Raw genomic sequence first — 19486 nt, 5'->3', positions numbered from 1 at the left:
CTCCTATGCTGTAGTGGTTCAAGTCCAAATAAGAGACACCTAACACAATACGTGGGACATTCAGAGACATGGAACCGTGGGAGACGATAAAACAAAGAACGTTAAAGCTGGAATAAGCGGTCATTCTGTTTTGCTCCAAAGTTTTGCTATTTAACTTTGCAGTGCTTACATCATAATTAGTACAGGTCCCTGAGATATGCGGACCTTTATTCACTAGCAAATCAAATAATTTATTTAGTGACTATAATTTCTCATTAAATGCTACATTACACGAACATTTGCTATATTTTGACTGAAAACTTCGTGGTTCGACTTCCGAAATTAGATATACGTGGTTTCTCTCGACCCCCATCAATAGCGTATCTCGGAGACAGCCTCTTATTACAATCCCAATCCCAATCGCAATCGCAATCAGAATCCCAAACGAATCCCAATCCCAATCGAATCGCAAACGAATCCCAAACCCAATCGAATCGCAAAGGAATCTTTTAGGGATTCAAATCCCACAAATGGGATCCGATCCGATCGAATCTTTCTAGGGATTGAATCTTCGAATCTTCCGAATCCCGAATCTCCCAACGTTTTTCCAGCCAAAAAAAAAATTTGAAAGTTATGCTCCAATGTAACGAAGCAACAGAAAGCAGCACTTCTATATAATTAATTACAAAAAACACTACACTAAACACTAAACAAAAGAACATATTGCTGATTTTATTTTTTTTATCAAAATTTAACGAATCATTTATTTTCATTCTTTGTCTTGGCTACCCATTTTTATCAGCCTATTTCAAGCGTTTACAATTACAATCATGCGCTGTAATTTTCTTATTAAATATATGTGTATTACATTTACAATAAAGTATGCAAAAACGTTGGCAGTCAATTCATTTTCAAATAGTTATATTATTTCGTTATGAGTGTAGTATTCACAGTACAATTTCGCCCTTAGCTTAATCGCACTCAACTTAATCATCCATTTACATTGAATAGCTTATCAAACAAAACAAAAAAGTGTTCAGCAAAAACAGGTGCTTTTTCATAACAAATGAAAACTACCATGTATGCATGTATGCATGCAATTAAGAGTATATATATATATATATATATATATATATATATATATATATATATATATATATATATATATATATATATATATATATATATATATATATATATATATATATATATATATATATATATATATATATATATATATATATATATATATATATATATATATATATATATATATATATATATCTATATATATACACTGTTTTCTATTGTTGAGGTATGGTTGGAGTGAATACAATGAAGACAATAAACATAAATTCTTAAAATTTATCTACTGATCTTCAGAGAAATCTATCTTTAATCATTAATGACAAACTAATATCTATTGAATCATTTGTAGATACCGATCTTCCTCAAAATAGGAGCTCAACGACGTACTCATATCGTTGATGACAAGATTTGACGAAGGATGAGTACTACTGCTGACCAAGTCCGCCGATTCATTCCAATTTTGACAATTTTGAACATATTCTAGGGTTCTTTGATACGTATCTGAACCCATGGCACTTCCTTGATCAGTTTGTCCGATCGATATTCCGTTATCGGCGGTAAGAGACATCGGTAATGGTGCTGGCTGAGGACCTGCGGTTGATTCTCCAAAACCAGTCGGTGTAGATGGCAATGGAGGTGTTTGAAGGCTACTTTCCATTGGCTGCTGGCGTATTTGAGGTGCTGTGTCTATATCTAAGGCTTGTTGCTGATTTTCAATGGTCAATGAAGGATTATTCCTTGACGGTGCCATCGCTACGATCGCGGGCGACATCTGGGACTGACTGATGTCCCCACATTGTATCTCAATGTTCGAAGTTGGATCACCAACTACAGTATTTTGAACGGAGCTGTCATCCGTATTGAAACTAGCGAGGTTAAGACTGAAAGGATTCTTATATTGATTCATTTGCGATTGCGGTTGAATCTGACCACTGCCATTCGGTTGGTTAGGTGCACCATTAGTTGGTTGATTAATGTGAAGCGATCCTTGCATCATCATAGCCAAGCAACAATGATGTGCACTTTGATCTGTTCGGTGATAATATCCTATCAAATTAGAACATGCGATTGGACGATTTCGCCCAAGCGAAGATTGTTTTTGTTGATGTTGCTGAGGCTGTTGTAGGGGCTGTTGCATATGCTGATGCTGTTGCTGCTGAGGTTGTTGCTGTTGCTGTTGATGTTGCTGCTGTTGATGTTGCTGCTGAGGTTGTTGCTGTTGTTGCTGTTGCTGTTGCTGTTGCTGTTGCTGTTGCTGTTGCTGTTGCTGTTGCTGTTGCTGTTGCTGTTGCTGTTGCTGTTGCTGTTGCTGTTGCTGTTGCTGTTGCTGTTGCTGTTGCTGTTGCTGTTGCTGTTGCTGTTGCTGTTGCTGTTGCTGTTGCTGTTGATGTTGGTGTTGGTGTTGCTGTTGCGGTTGCTGTTGCTGTTGCTGTGGCTGTGGCTGTGGCTGTGGATGTGGCTGTGGCTGTGGCTGTGGCTGTGGCTGTGGCTGTGGCTGTGGCTGTGGCTGGTGCTGTTGCTGATGTTGCTGCTGATGTTGTGGGATGTAACAATTAGCTCCGTTAATCACATGGAAGTTGTTATTATCATTTCCGAAGTTCTGGATTTCATTGTGCAAGGTTTGACATTGCACTGGTGGTGTATGTGGAGTGTGCGATACGCTCAGCTGTGATTGTAGTTGCTGTGGCCCATTAGACGAAGGTGGTACCGTGAAATTATTTGTGGATAGTACTACTGCATTATCAGGCACCATCGGCGATAGCATTTGGGGTTGCGGAGTTTGTGGTGACATTATGTTACTCATGACACTGGACTCATCGTTACTGTACTGGGATTGTGGACTCATTAGAATGTTCGTTGTTGTAGTTCGTGGTTGCATAAAGTTTGCAGCCAAGTTAGAGGCAGATTCTAATGGTCCTATTGGATGGTTGTTAATACTCTGCATTCCATTTTCATGCGGAGGATTTGTCCAAGAGCTTCCGCTGGGACTAGCAAGCACGCTAGCTGACGAATTAATTTGGTTGGTTGGATTATTTATATTTGATGATACAGTTTCTCCAGCCATATCTGCAACTTGGTTGAGATACTGCAACATGTCATCTGGTATAACAAGCTTATTTTCTACCATTTCTCCTTCCTCTACTTCGTCCAACACTACTTCCTGATTAGGATGCAATTTACTTGTAGCTGTAGACATCATAGGCTTGTTATTTGCTGTTGATGGTACTGCCGACGTTACAGTACAATTCGTTGCATTAGTGGTGTTTGAGTTTTGTGGGCCTCGAATTGTTGCATTATTCACAGAACCCATCCGACGGTTTAAATACTGCGACCCTAATCGACCAGCCATTGATGGCGCAGCCATTATGTTCGATCCACTAGCAACAGGCTCTGACATACGCCGATCGGTTTGAGCTGTAACGTTTTGCTGATGACCATAAAATCCCATACAATTATTAGTCAAATTGTTCGGTATCGAGTGTCGGGCTCCACTGCCATTGCTATTAGTTAGTCCTCCTCCAGAACTTATCGATCCAATCAACTGACTGTTAGCACCAAACCGCTGCAGGTGTGTTGAAATTAGATGAGAAGAAGGTGGAGGAGGTAAACTTTGCCCCCCAGTTGTAGTAGTCGACATGGAACTTGAACGACGCGAACTACCAGGTGAGATAGGATCATATAATGAAGAGGAATTATAGTAGCTTGGCCGCATAGTAGAATTACTGCTTTGTTGGGATGTTTGGCTACTGCGACGGCTAATGTCGGCCGACCGCATGCTGTAATATGAGCTACTCGTTGTACTGTTATTGCTATCCCGCCTGTTCAACGCCGCAGCGGGATTTAGATATGCATTCATCATCATCATGGTAGTAGATGTGGATGATGGATGCAAGAGTGGACGCATTTGATCGGTCTGTCCGCTCTTGCCAACTGTTGCTGAAGGAAGGGACCCGGGCTGGGGAGGAGGCGTCACACCTGGTTCCATCTTGAGATCAGTTATCTTTTTGTTCAGGTCTCCTAGTCCGTAATTTTGCGTGTTTTGACTGTTAATTTCCGGAATGTTTGACAATGGACTGCTGCTCAGCAAAGAACCTTTGTTGTTGATTCGGGTTCTAAATCGATTCCTTGGATTATTACGAGTCGATATTGCCGCTGTTCCTGTAGGGCCTCCAAGATCAACCATTTCACGAAGTACATACGGCAGATCAGCCACTTCTAGATCTTCATCGACATACGGCCAAACGGGATCATCTATTTCAACGATACTACCCAGTGGCATATTATTCCCGTCGTGATAGTCTTCACCGAGTCCGGCAGTAAGTGCCGATAGTGACATCGGACTGTTAATTGGTGGATGACCGGGAGAATTTGCATCCGATTCTGACTTGATGCTGGGACTGCTCATGCTCGTTGTTTTGTCTTCGCTGTGCGGACTACTGTCGAACATGTGGTTAGATCCTTCACCATCCTCCCCTGGACCATCGCCACCATTGCTACCACCACCGTAATTGTTTCCTTTGTGCTTTTTGTTTGCATAAAATTCAGCGCCATGGACAGTTTTTACGTGTTTACGCAACGAACTGGGATCCGTGTATCTTTTGGTGCATCCTGGGGCTTTGCACACGTATGGTTTCTGTAAATAATAAAGAAAAAAAAAACGATTTTTCAAAGATTTGTTTTTTTTTGAATAACATAAACACATTTAGTAGCAATACAACCCGAACCATTCCTTCTTTAAAAAAAGCAATAAGACAGGACATAACATACCTCATTACTGTGCGTTCGATTTTGATGTTTCGCACGATCAGATGCGTTGCTGAATGCTTTGCTGCATCCGGGATATTCGCAGGTGTATGGCTTTTCACCAGTATGTGAGCGAAGGTGAGTCTTAAGATTTTCCAGTCTTGAATACGCTTTGCAGCACCCTTCAAACTGAAAAAAAAAATCATTGTTTGTGATTTTAGAATTTATTTTAGTAAGTTCGCGTTTTTTTTAATAACTTACCGTACACTTGTGTGGTTTTTCTCCCGTATGGCGACGCATATGTACGACAAGCATGTATTGTGCTTTAAACGGTTTTTCATCACGCGAACAATCTTCCCAGCGACATACAAATGATTTTTTGTTTGCGTGAATATGATCATTGTTAATATGCTTAACTAGCTCGTCTTGTGTATTGAACTCCAAAGAACACTCACGCCAATGGCAATTCGTCTCTATGAAATCGCCTGGTTCATCTTTTGGGTCAGTGGTATCCGCTCGAGTACCATCACGACAACTATTGTCCTCTCCATAAAGTCCACCATCGCCACTTGCATTGCCATTAGAACTAACGTCCATTGCACTGCCAATGTTGGTGACATTGCACTCTGCTCCCTGGACTCCGTTATTCAAATCGCGTTGCATAGGGCTTAGATTAAGTCCTCCATTTTTAGTAGTAGAAGTTGTCGAAATAGTTCCGTTGGTTGGTCCTTGTGTCGATGTAGGGCTTGGAAGATGGTTTGATGTAATCATGTCCGAACAATCTTCTTGTCTATTTGGTTTATGTGAATATACTTGTGGAGCTTCACGTTTAACACGGATTTTCTTTTGTTGGGCGTTACTAGCACTATCAGCTTCGACACGTGTAACTTGTGAGCTAGATGTTGGTTGCTCCTGTCTTTTACTTGACAGGTCGGAAATTTGCTGCAAAGGATAACAAAAAAACTTAAGTTAGATCAGCATAAAATCTGCAACTCTGAGGCAACAATTGTGCTTACCTGTGGTTTGGTCAACGAATGTCCGGCATGAAGAGGATGGTGAGATAATGAAAACATACTAGCTGCTGGCGTATGGTGACCAGGGAGTGAATGAAGAAATCCACTACTCCGTAGGAGATGTTGAAGGTGTGGTGGCATTGCGTTGTGCATACCAAGTGCTGGACTGAGCGCACTGGCCGATAGATGGCCATAGGAACCACTTGTACTACTGCTTCGAGAGGCGTTCACCAGAGATGCTAAAGAGTTTGGAGAGTATCGTATCATAGAACTAATGTCGAATGAATCCGAGTATGGCGATGACGAAAGGGCTCGCTTCCGGCTAACACTAGCTCGTATGCTGCCCGGGCGAGGACTGTTGAGTCGACTAGCTGCATCGATGCTGAAATGAAAATCCGCACTGGCTAGGGAGTTGGCTGGATGTAGATCGGCGATGGCGTTCCTAGCATTGATGTACTCCGATGTCAATCCAAGACCTATTATACAATTGACGCGATTAGAAACAGAAAAAAAAGAAAATGCAAATGTCGGGGCCGTAATTCCGTATCTTTTTTGGAAATGCAGTCGTTTGATGCCTTAATTTCTATTCAACACCATGCTGAGAGTTGGCGTTAACGATCATCAATTCTTTACATGGTTCCACATTAAGCGGCTGTATCATCGTGCTAAGCAACACATTGTGAGTTCGATTGTTACGGTTTTACAACCTGCCGTTGAATGCCCGCACATGCTGCCAAATATGAGTACTCGTGAAATCATTCTCTTATGCATTCTCTATGTGCTCTCGAAAATAACGATCGTGCCGAGAGGACGTAGCTGAACAGCAAAATATTTTCGCTGTGTCAACCTGCACATATCTAATAGAAAATCGAATGAACACCCGAAGCAACCGTAAAAAGCAACTAAATATGCATATCCATTGCCCTATGTGCATTGGAAAGAGCCAGGCGTAATGTGCAACGCACAACAGGTGCGGTGTAGTTTGTTTTGCAATGGGTTTCATGGTGCACCAACATCAATTTCACTAGTGTTCATTACAGCTCGAGACCCCAGGGAAGAGTCTATCGAAGAACATTTTAACGGTGTACATATGTAGCATTAGAGGACCGCATCGTTTCTTAGTCAAGTGTGCCGGTAGGCTCTGCGCTACATTTCCTATTTGGTATTTATTTTGCGTTATAGATAACGCTAGCAAGTAATTCTAGCGTGAACTCATCAACAAGCAATGGCTTCTCAATCTACGTTTGAAGTTTGCAAAAGAGTGGGTCATGTCATAGCATACCTTATAAAAGATGAAAAGATCAAAGCATGCTCTGGATCAAAGCATAGTGTATTAACAGAATTTACGTTATTGCCCCTGTACTCGTGGCACGTTTGTTGATGAAAAGTAGTAGTACGTAAATAATACATTTTAGGGTCATGTGATATAAAGATAGTCCCCAAGACACGCGGTACATGTTTCGGAAAATCGCTGTTTTGTAAGCTTTACAGTTCCGGACATATTGTACTTATTTTAAACATCAACTGATAAAATAAAAAACCTCATTATGATTATACCAACAAAAGGAATTTTTTACTATCCATTACAGGTTACACCATTGCGATTAGGATTTCCAATTCCTTGTCTTGTATTCGAAAAACTATTTGAAAGCGCGCGTCTGTGTAAATTTGCTTTTGCAAGAACTTTGTTTTACACATGTTACACATTATTGTCTTTTGTTGAGAATATTGTACTTAATGGAAAGATACTTTAGAAAAATGCATCACCAACCGCAAGAACGTTTTCTCACTGGGTATGACGGAATCCTCCATCACAGAACGTGGACGTGATGGAACTTATAAATAGGTATCCCTTCTAGTGCCTTTATGTCTCTGCATTGCCTCTTTTTACTCGTTCCTTCGTCTAACTGGGTTCTAATTTCTTGCATAGTACTCGGGCGTTTCGTCAACAGTAGCAGTAGCTGTTTTCTTTCCCCAAGACCTGCTGAGCTACTGTTGTGCGTAGGAGTAACGGGGGGCGTAATTTGTCTGCATTTTATTGTTGTTTTTATTTCATTCAAATGTTTTCCTGTATGAACTAGGGGTATGAAAAATGTTGTCTTCGAAATTGCTCCCTGACGGTAGACGAAGAATGTACGTATCCGTACGTCATCCGGCATAGCAGCGTAGCAAAGGAGTAGTGTGTTTTATGAGTTTTTTGAAACAATATTTTTACTCTCCTCCCGGTTTCTGAGCCAGCGATCGTCGCTGTATGTGCTACTTCCGAGCGAGGTTTAATACAAGTGAAAATCTACTGACAACCAATCAAAAAGGGAATAGTGGGAAAGGGTGTAACGACAATATGGGAACCTTCGTCATTTGGTGGTTAAAAAATACCAGCCACAACTACATCCAACTTTTCATATACTGCCAGGAGAGGCATGTTAAAACAGCACGTATGTTGTATTCAAGAGCGGTTACAATAATCGATAGGCCAAAACAACAGTGATTGCGATGCCAACGAGTGCACCGACACAGGTATATTTTTAACAGCTAATGGAACCATTAGTGTGTACACGGTACGTTGCCAATCATATACTGACATGCTGGTGTTGACTGTTTGTAGTCTTTCTACAACGAACATTTCCGGCCAGCACGCCAAAGAGACAAAATCATCCACCAATTGGATATTCGAATTTAACTAATATGACAAGCATTCCCACCTGGCGTGACAAAGTTTTCGACATGTGCCGTTTAAATTATGACAATAACTATCCTTACCGTGTAGAGACGCCGAAGCGTGTTGCAACGAGTACAGGTGTTCCATGTAGCCGGGTATTCTATAGGCGGGATGAAAATCGCTTGGATGTGGTACTGGTACGGAGTGGATGTTGGTCTGTCCAGCAGAAGGACCCACGGTCGTTCCAGTGGTGCCGTTTGGCGTAGGTAGTCCTGGACTGGATGTGCCTGTTCCTGCTGCTGTCGGTGAATTTCCGTTGCCGATTGGAGTTGTACCGGCACTGCAAGATCTCTCACCATTTCCTTTTAACGAAGCACCAGAAGTAGCCGGAGGCGAAATGGTTAACGGAACTACAGTTGCTGGAGCAGGCGGATGTGGAGATAATACTGTTCCGCTACCTTGTGCAACTTCGACGCTAGCAACGGCCGCAGCGACAGCCGCACGACGTGCGCTTAAAAACTGTAGTTCTGCAAAATTTGCATTACTTGCCAAGCTGTAAAGAAATCAATAAACAGAGAGAAAAGCAGAGGAAAAGAATGAGATTCACCGCGAAATCTTGAATCATAACATATCTCACTGTGGCAACGATGGTCTTTGGTTTTACGACACAGCGTAATAAGAAACATACATTACATATTCACGTGTATATGGCGATGTGTTTGTTTACGCACGTATAGTCCATTGTGGCACAATCTTTGCACACAATCTGTATCACAGTTTACAGCAATGGTTTCGCTGATATATGCAGTGTCTTAAGTTCCTACGAAAAACTTAGGCTGCATCGGAAAAACGAAAATCTTAACAAAGTAATAGCCAACTTTCAAACGTAAGGGTTGCGGATTTTGCAACAATATCAATGGCTAAACGTGTTGCTGGTAATGTTTAGCTGAATAAGATCATACCTCCCTCGTCCGTCGTCATGTTATGGCAATTACAGTTTTTTAAAGCTCATGCTTATTTCATGTTCCACAAGATGATACCAGATAACTCCGTATTCTTTCTGGAAAATTATCGCAAACACACTGCGATCATTTGGATTGGAGTTCTCTATATTGAAATGAACGAATGAAATGTGAAAGTTTCCATCAAAGTAAATATAGTAACCGTCAGATTAATTCTAAATTAATTTAAAAGATATCTATCACACGCGAGAAAGTGAGCCACGTCCTCCAGATATCCAGATATCAATGCGCACGTTAACATATTTATATTATTTTTACATTAAACTAGACTATAGATCTGCAGTAAGTCAATGGATATAGAATAGTAACTAAATGAACCGTGATAAATGGGCTACTAATGACACATTTCACATAGATTACTATTTTATAAAAAAGACGGTTTATGTTTGAAACAAATACATGAAAAAATGTATTATTGACCATGTTCACACAAGCGCTAGAGCATAAAACAATACGGTTTTTGTTTTTAATTTACTGCAGAGTCACTGTTAAAAAAAATGTTATTTAAACTTCCGCAAAGAAACGTTAATTTTGTAGTATCGTTTTCTACGTGATGATCTGTCGTGAAGGTCAGGATGTCACCACTCGGAAATGAACTATTTCAGGAACAACCGTAGAAAACTGTTGCAACATCATTCAACATTTTAGAAGTAACATGTAGAAGTAGAAGACCAGTTTAGGGAATATTGCGTTAAATACATTATGTTTGGTGGTCTAAATAACTGAAGGGAAGTCTAAAGTTTTTTATGAAATTTCCGGTGTAGCGGTATCAAATTATTGGAGCGGAAGTTCGGTTAGCACGACGAATCTCCCTGAATCCGCGATTCTGATAGAGCGAGCTTAATGTACGTGGAAAACATATCGTGTAAAAGGAAACCTCACGATCTTTCGCATACGGATGACGCTGCATAGTACTGGGAACAACCGAGGAAGGAAGCTCTCGAATTTCGCATAGTCTTACCATCATTCATAAACCATTACAAAAGTCGAAGGAACCCGTAGCGTTCATACGTGCTAGCCTAAACTATCAGAATGGTGGTCTGCAATAACTAACAGCGAAAGTACCATCACGGTATACACTACGCCAAAGTAAACCTTTGGGCTGCAATCTGATCTTTCTTTTGTTCAAATCGGTAAACTTCATCTACCAGCACCATTGCGCATCACCGATTCACTTGCCATCATACACAATGAACCTCTGGATTCTAAGCCATTGGTTTGGTGAACTGAATAAAACAGTCTACCGTAGGCGGGATGTACTCACTATAGTGGTACATTGTTTAAGTGCTGGAAAAGTTCATTATAATGTGAAAAAATTATACTATGCCAACCAACATTTTAATGCAGTTGCGTGCAACTAGCATAAGAAAACTAATCACGATTTTAATAAACAGTAAATAACCCAACTAAAACTTGTGAAAGCGGTTAGCATATCCTGAAGACCTATTTTATTTACTATATTGATTTTACATAAAGCAATGTAGAAAACATATTTTTTGTAGTTAACAACTATCATATCATTTAACATATTAACATATTAGTTTAATATATTGGAATAAAAAAAAAAACATTTATTTAGCACATGATTATTAATTTGTCCCCTCATAACACTCAGAGTCCAGCTGGTTTTATAATACATAGTGTATGTAGACTAGCTGTTGAATCTGTTACCGCGCGGCTACATGAGTGTGAAATATACAACGAAATGAACTATTTGACAGAATATCTGACAGGTACAGCTAAAGGATTGGGGGAGTCACAACATCCGCTTTCAAAATTATATTAAAAATAATATCTTCTTAAGCGGAACATTCCCTAATTGGAAGAAATTATGAACTGTAGACTGAAAATTGACGAAGTACTCGATATTGAAGTTTTTTTACGATTTTGTGCACGTTATTTGTTTACATTGCACATCAGTTAGTTGCTGTGATGTTTTATCCGTCAGTTATTTCGGCTTTCAAATACAGTGAACCCTCTCTTATTTGAGAGGCGATGGGACTGTCGAATAAGAGAGGTTTTCAAATTACAGAGGTGGAAAGTGAATGAAAGGTCCTTCCAAACAAGAAAGAGACAGAACATTTAGTATGCAGCCTTAACTGTTGCTATAGGAAACTGCGAACAGGATTGCCAATTTGAGCATACATCATTCAATAACCATGGCAACACCATATACAAATAAGAGGGACACAGATTTCAGAGGTTTTCCAAATTAGAGGAACAAAAATGTACTGGAAATTAAGGGACTGTGCAAAATGTTCAAATAAGAGAGGTTTTTCAAATTGGAGAGGTGTCAAATAAGAGAGGGTTCACTGTAGTTCATTTCGCTGTATATTACACCTCATGTGTCCTCGCGGTTAGACAAACTATTTTCAGTGCTTACTACGTATGTAATCTTTAAGTTAAGCGATCCGTTTCTATATACATCAAAGTGTATTTAGACCAGGTGTTCTCGTCACATACAAATTGACAACTAATTTCGGAAATAAAAAAAGCTCCTTTTGATAGAATGGGTGAAATGAATTTCCATAGGAATGGTTCGCTTTGTTCTTAGCAACACAAACGTAGTACACATTGGTGTTCTCATCGACGGCATTACAGTCCGAAGCACTAGTTGAACTTCGATTGCCTGCCAACTATTGAATATGTGCTTTTATTTGGCACGTTTTTCCATACAAAAAAATATGAAATTTTTCTCGGCATGCCATGAGATTTTTGTTACTTTTTCAAAAACCGGTTTTTTCATACAAACGCATGCTTTTTAATTGAACTGTCAACCAACTATCGAGCGTTCAACTATTGCATTCTGACTATAATCACTGTATGTTTGATTTTTTGTGCTATTGTTAATGTATTCCAAACAAAGCTTAACTCGAGTATCCGCGTTTGCCGCATCGCGATCGAGAGTTTTAACTTAAAAACGTTTAACATATCGGTAATTAAAATTCAATTCGGTAATGTTTGGACACAAAACTCATCATTTGTTAGCGTTCAGGCTGTCAGGCTGCCAATTTATATCTTTTTAAGGTGAAATGAATGAAATGAAAAGATAATATGTTTAGCAAATTTGAACAATTTCCTATAAAAACTGCAGAAGAATCGTGTACATATATATAAAAAGGTAAAGAAAGGTCAAACAAATAGTGTGGTATAAAAATGTTATACATAAACCACTTAAATTCTTACTTTCGGCTATAAAATAAATCAACCTTATTAAGCGGATGCAATTTGTAATCAGATAGTAGTGAAATTGTATATTGAACTGAATATTGGCCAAAATAATAATTCGTGCATTAGCTCTTGGTCACGCCCACCCCAAATAAATCATCTTAGCTGTTTCCAGAGATACACAAAGCCAGCCAAACGTACGAGTTGTATATCGAGAGCTAAGACAAACGCCTCCCACTCTCGGAACGATTTATGTATAAGTTAGAAATCTCACTACATAAAAGTACATTTTCACAGAGCGCTCTCAAATCACGAACACATAGGCGAGAGCAACCAAAGTGGAATGATTTGAACGAGATCAATCGAATGTGCTATGAATCTCACCTGAGCGAATCGATCACTTTCAGTTGTGCGATCGCTTAATTTTCTCTCCGCTTCAATACAACAGCTACTGAAGTTGCCGTTGTTTTTATCTCAATAGCTACCGAACGAATACGACCATGGACTCGTTGGATGGGCACTGACGTATTCGAACCCGAACGAAACACAACACGTTGAATTGAGAGAGGAATTGAGATAATGAAGAGAATATGCTTTTTCAAGGCAAGATTGCATACGATCGCTTGCTTGATGCGCTGTTAAAAACATATTTATTGGCAATCATACCGTCTTCACGAACCGGTCAACTGACAAGACTAAAACACGAAAATTTAACATCAAATAATCACATCACCCTTCGATTGTATGCCAATTCTGTTTGCTTTATCAAAATTTAATGATATATTTATTCATCTACTCTACTTCATCTACTATATATTCATCCACTGCTCCTGCAAACTGAATGTAAACAACACTGTGGTCAATATAGCCTAGTTGTTTAATAAATTTAATTAGTAGATCAATCTTCTACGTGGCGTAGCGTCCTACGAGGCTTGAACCCTTTGTAAGTATGTTGTTAAGTCGTACGAGTTAATGACTGTACCACTGGACCACCCAAGTGATCAATATTTATGTTTTTCGATTTTGAAATGCTAAGTAAAAGGAGTAAGCATACTTCATGTAAAGCAAAAAGGACGCATAATATATGATCTTAACAAACAAATAACACATTTACGAAACGAAAGGTTCGAACTTTTAGGCTTTGGTATAATCAATGCATAAAAACTGTACAAAAATATGAGCTTCGTAAAATTACCATCTTCTAGCAAATCACTTACTTGGCCCTTTATGGCTGGCTTCTGTTAGTGACACAGATACTGCAAGAGTACCGTTTTTTTAAACAGAAGATTTTTAAGAGAATCATCAAGAGTGAAAGGACGGGGCACAGCTAAAAAACAAATAACCGTTACGAGTGTAATCGACTGTACTGCGAAGAGTCACGTAGTTGATTTATTTGGGTAATCGTCTAAATTACAGGGTACATAGTAGTACAACCGACGATAAACGGTAGATACACAAACAGAAGAACAATAATTAGTGAAACAAACGATCGTCAGACAATGACCATCGTATTTGGCAACACGACAATTGTACTACGTACTCCCATTTCCTCCGGCTGATCTAATCGAAGGGCACACAAGGCCATTTGTGAAGTTGTTTAAATACGCTTGTTCGTTGTTCTTGTTGAATATGTCACTCTTGCCAAGACTACGCGAAACTACCAACAGAACATAAATTACACCTCCAAACGACATTGGACCTCTTTGTGTGTGGGGAGTTGCGATGGTGGTTAATCAGAGACGTCCTCAGTCTGCAGGACTCATGTGCGAAAAGGGCGCAGAAAAACCTTCAGCGACATTTCAACCTACAAACTCTGTATCGAAATCATGCCTGTGCGCGCATTCCATACCACGCGCATAATAAATTGTCTGGAGAGTGCGTTTGCTTGTCGCTGCTGTCTTGCCTTTTTACACTGGGCATGATGTTTGTGTGTGTTTGTGTGTGCGTGCGTGTGTGTGTGTGTGTTCTAGCCTGTACTTTATGTTGGCCAACGTGATCAAACAGGGTGATGATGTGTGGTAAGAAAAAAAAAAACATTCACGGTGCAACAACATCCGCACATGACGACAACATCGTTGACGGCTATCGAGTGTCTTTTTAGGATGAGAGATTTTTTTTAAATTGTGTTGCGGTCGTCTATATCCCATTGATTGAAATAGTGTACGCTAGGAGGAAACATTCATATAATACAAATGATCTAATGAGTTGGTGCAACGAATCATATCTACATATGTTACCAGCGTTTACCTTTTATTTTTTTTGTGCTGCGCATATATGACTATGAACAAGCAAACACTCTAGACATAGTGCAGGGTAAAACGTCACAACCATCTAACGTCTCTGTTCCTGAGGTCACACTGTTAATATTAAATTATAGTTAAATAGGTATCATACGGTAATGGAAGAAATTAAGCAATCATGGGCCAACGATTACCATCTGCGCATCATCGAATCTAATATGCTCTGACCAATTATCTCACTGATCGCTCATATTTAAGCTGTAATGCTATAAAAAACTGCTTTCAAGTAGGTAATTTGATTCTTTTTTTTCAGATCATGCGCTTTCTTTCGTTTAAATGCACCTTTGGTTGTAACCGTAGCCGCAAAAGCCACTACATCGTGTGGAAAAAAGAGTCAATTTGTAACACATATCTTCTTGAGCTCAGTTTGGTTACACAAAGAAGGAAGAATCTTTGGCACAACAACCATTGTCGGTGTAGGCCTGTGTATACCACTAGTGGGGTTGCCTTTCAGTAACTTATTGATTACCCATAGCAGGATAGTCAGCCCTACATATGCGGGCATCGGGTCTTGAAACCATGACGAGCATGTTGTTAAGTCGTACAAGTTGACGACTATACCACGAGACCGGCAGACACACAATCATCGCCGTCCATCTGGTCTACAAAAATCAGGTTCCGATTTTTCCCATCGTCGATTATTCAATTTCATAATTCCGTTCGTTGTAGAATGCTCGGAAACAATAGTGGTTTACGGTTCGCCAATATGATTGGTTTTTTACTGTGTATCTTGTGTCTGAATACAGGATGGCAAGCTATCATCGCTACCATCGACACATCCTATTTATGATAGAGTGGTTCAAACGAGGTGTTGAAATGGGTGTCTTGATTTGGCGCTAGTTAGTCTTTTGCTCCCTACGGTACTGACTCATTTGCGGTTAACCACCGTCGTGGACGTTTTTCTTACCGCCTTTTGTATGAAAAACGTGTGATACATGCTTCCTACCCGCGTGCTGATAGAGTTTCAAAGATCCAACATAACGGATAGATTAAATTTCATTTGTCGTCTAGCAATTCACTCGTTTGTTTTTTGTATGCCTACGACAGCAACAATAATGTGAGATCACTTGGCTGAGTTTGATAAGTGTAAAATAGATGCAGTAAGATAAATAAAAAAAAGTTACTTCAATGACAGCAAGTTCATAATACAGGTTATTCTTACGTAAAGTGTGTAACATTTAAATCAACTCCAAATATTCCATCCACCCTAAATGAAACTCTTGTAACGTGTTTTTCTGTAAGCTCAACTAAGCTACAACTGTGAAAGGTAGACATGCTATAACGAAGGAAGCTTATTTTTTACTAGCTTTTGTCGTTTTGACTCCAGTGAGCATGACACACTATTCATGTTACTGCTGGCGGTTTTCGTCTAATAATTGATTAATTACAATTGCTTTGGGTGCGCTTTTAATATGCGCTGAACTCGAGCATACATGTTTTTAACCAGTGTTGGGTTTTCTTTCCTCGGAAGCGTCGAAGGGTTTAATAAACACAACGTAAAGAACGTTTTATTTTTTTTTTGCTTGAAATTGTATTACGAACAACATTAGGGTAGATAGTGAGATTGATGGTCTGTGGCCAGATTCGTTGGCACGTGGTGGCGAAGACCGCGGTTGAGTATTATCACAAGTGGCAGATCTTATAATCCAGCACGGCGTTCATTTCATCCATTTGTTCCTTTGATTTAGAAACTACGACGGATATACATAGACCATGATACGAGCTTCGATTCGATATGGTATTGCAGTGGTATATATTCCATCCAAACCGACGTCTGATTGTAATGTTGATGTTACATAGCAGATTGCCGACCAACGAACGTAGCACGAATTGATGCAAATAATGAAAGCAAATAAAGAGCACATCAATTCACTCTGTCTTTCATTCGCGCTGCCGCACACTCTTGCCCTTCTAGTGTGTATGATATCAAGGCAGCAGACAACAGCAAAAGCCTACGACACACTTCCGCACCAAGGCCTCACGCCCGGAATCATACGGCAGACCAGTCTTTTCAATCTGCTCCGATACGCTCGCGTATGCACTGCCGTTCCCCTTTCCATCTATGTCGCCCATCTTTACCTCACCGTACTAAACACCATGTGCAGTTCAATTTATTGCAAAAGTTCCTCTGGGCCTTTGCTGCTTTGCGAGAAGACGAAGAAAATGCAAACTACCGTACTCATTCGCGGCAAGATCTGCCACAGACTCGGTTCAACTCGATCCCGCTACAAGTTGACTGGAGTGTCGTGGTAATGTGACCAAAACAGAAATTATCTGATTTATTATTATTGCGATTTATATGATCAGTTTCGTTTAGTCGTTCCCCGTTCCAGCCGGAGCTGCACATTTCATGATACATGCTCAGACACTGTTACATACATAAAAACTTCAACACATCCTTCCAGCGAATTTGATTTATTATTATTGCGATTTATATGATCAGTTTCGTTTAGTCGTTCCCCGTTCCAGCCGGAGCTGCACATTTCATGATACATGCTCAGACACTGTTACATACATAAAAACTTCAACACATCCTTCCAGCGAATTGCATTTCTGATAGAACGCTATTAAACGGTTCAGTGCGTATTCATTACAGCTATACCGCTATTGCTTATGAGCTTCTGCAAATTTCAAAGACGACAAATTGATAATTCGTCCATGGTCCTACATTAGATGCTGGAAGCATGAGTTCTCACTTAAATAAGTTGTTTTTTTACGTTTACGTTAAAATCTTAAAATTCCTTGTAACATTTCCGTGTGTGATAACTCGATATTAGTTCTCTCAAATATCGTATACTGATACAACTTTGTGATTGGGAACATTCTGCTTTGGATGCGAATCGAAATATTTAAAAAAAAGTCCAACCACGTATAACGTCACAAATGCCTCGATCTTGCATCTTTTCTTTAAACCTGATAAACGTATGTTTCCGGTGTTATCGACCTTTTCGATGCCGAGTTTGGAGAAGAGAGGCAGCTAATCGAGCTCTCGCGATCAATGAGACTGGTCCTGTCTTTTCAATGGATGATATCTCTCAGTTCCCATGGTGAGCTACAAACTACCCCTTTCGAAAACGTACAGTGGGATACACTGTCAAATGGATCGGAAATCAAAAATAACTCCTTCAAACTGACGAACACAACAACAACCACATTTTACGGCGCCGTCCCATTACTTTTTCCGCCCAATTAGAAGTTCTGTTTAATTCCGTATTCGGCTCCCGGATGAGCACCAGGCTGAAATGTCTCCATCCTGCCGGAAGGGTTCTGTCTGCCCTTTGCAACTATCATCGTGCACCGTTCGCTCACATGGATTGTTTTCGTTTGACAAATAACACACTAAACAATTGCGACCAAATGGAAAATGTCTGGAAAACGATGGTGGGCGATGTTTTACGTACTAGTAATTTTGGGTAAATTTCGAATGTTCTATATATGCATATTTGTCTGATAACTTGTTTCATTCTCATCATACACTTTCAAAATATCAAAAGAAGTCAATTTATAATTTACTGTAACTTTATCGTGCGTGTTTGGCCCAACAACCGTAACAGGAGGAAAGGGGGTAAATTATTAAACCAGGAGTAAAAGTAAACACAGAAAATTTGAAAAATATCAACTTTATATGATAAATGTAATTTAAAACATCTATTTCTGAGTAATTGATGCACACCATACATGTATCATAGTTAATAAGTAAAATTATAAACTTTTTACTGATGTAACATATTCAAAGACTCTTTACTTTCTATTAAAAAAAAAAGAAATTAAAAAGGAAAGGAAAGATCAAACGTGCCGTAAGCAATGGTATAATACGAACAAAAAAAAACTACCAGGCGTATCCAAAACCAATGTCCAATGACCAATGTGTATTGTCATAAAAAATGCACTCTCGAAAAGATTTAATTTACATATACGAGTTAATCAATTTGAATAAGTTGTCAGGAATTGAAAAAAAAAAAAATCATTCTCTTTCATTTCCTCTTTTGCATCTTTGGTCATTAATTGCTGTTCTTCTTTGGTAGAATTTTGTATGAATGGTACTAGCAAAGAACACTTTTTTGATTTTCTTCTTCAGGTTTCTTTGATTCTTGGTTACGTTCCATTCAATCCAGCTGATTCTGCAATGTGGTGTTTCTATTTCAATCTTATTGAATCGTTAATACTTTCCGGTTTCAATAGACAGCCCAACTTTCTTCTTCTTTGGCCCAATAATTGCTGTCGGTCTAGGCCTGCATTTACCACTAATGGAAGCGACTATCATTGGTCCATGCGGGGCTTGAACTCATGACGGGCATGGGCATGATGTTAAGTCGGATGATAAAACGACTTTACCACGTTTTTTTAATAGACAGTCTAAGAGAAGTAAAAATCGCATGTCGTAAAAACCTTGCGGTCATATTCAAAAAAATCAAAAAATCCCTGCAGGTTAAAAAATCCAAAATCTTTAATCAAACTTTAAATATTCAATGATTTCTTGGTGTTTTGGGAAGAAATTTAGGAACTCGATTT

General features: G+C 39.4%; 1 protein-coding gene across 1 annotated transcript in view; it reads right to left on the bottom strand.

Annotated features, from left to right (window-relative positions):
* Positions 1 to 1264: 1264 nt before the first annotated feature.
* LOC120949975 (transcriptional activator cubitus interruptus) overlaps positions 1265 to 19486 on the bottom strand; it is a 38486-nt gene continuing 20264 nt past the window's right edge. The window contains exons 2-6 of the mRNA XM_040367647.2: positions 8586 to 9037; positions 5829 to 6301; positions 5074 to 5754; positions 4837 to 5001; positions 1265 to 4702 (exon numbers count right to left, since the gene is read on the bottom strand). Of these exons, the coding sequence (XP_040223581.2) occupies positions 1400 to 4702; positions 4837 to 5001; positions 5074 to 5754; positions 5829 to 6301; positions 8586 to 9037 (5074 nt within the window). The 3' untranslated portion in view covers positions 1265 to 1399. The remainder of the gene's footprint in view (positions 4703 to 4836; positions 5002 to 5073; positions 5755 to 5828; positions 6302 to 8585; positions 9038 to 19486) is intronic.

This window comes from Anopheles coluzzii, chromosome 2 (assembly GCF_943734685.1).
Source record: "Anopheles coluzzii chromosome 2, AcolN3, whole genome shotgun sequence".
In the NCBI taxonomy this organism is placed as follows: Eukaryota; Metazoa; Arthropoda; class Insecta; order Diptera; family Culicidae; genus Anopheles; species Anopheles coluzzii.
The sequence above is the reverse complement of the archived record's forward strand: the minus strand, read 5'-3'. Positions and strand labels throughout refer to the sequence as shown.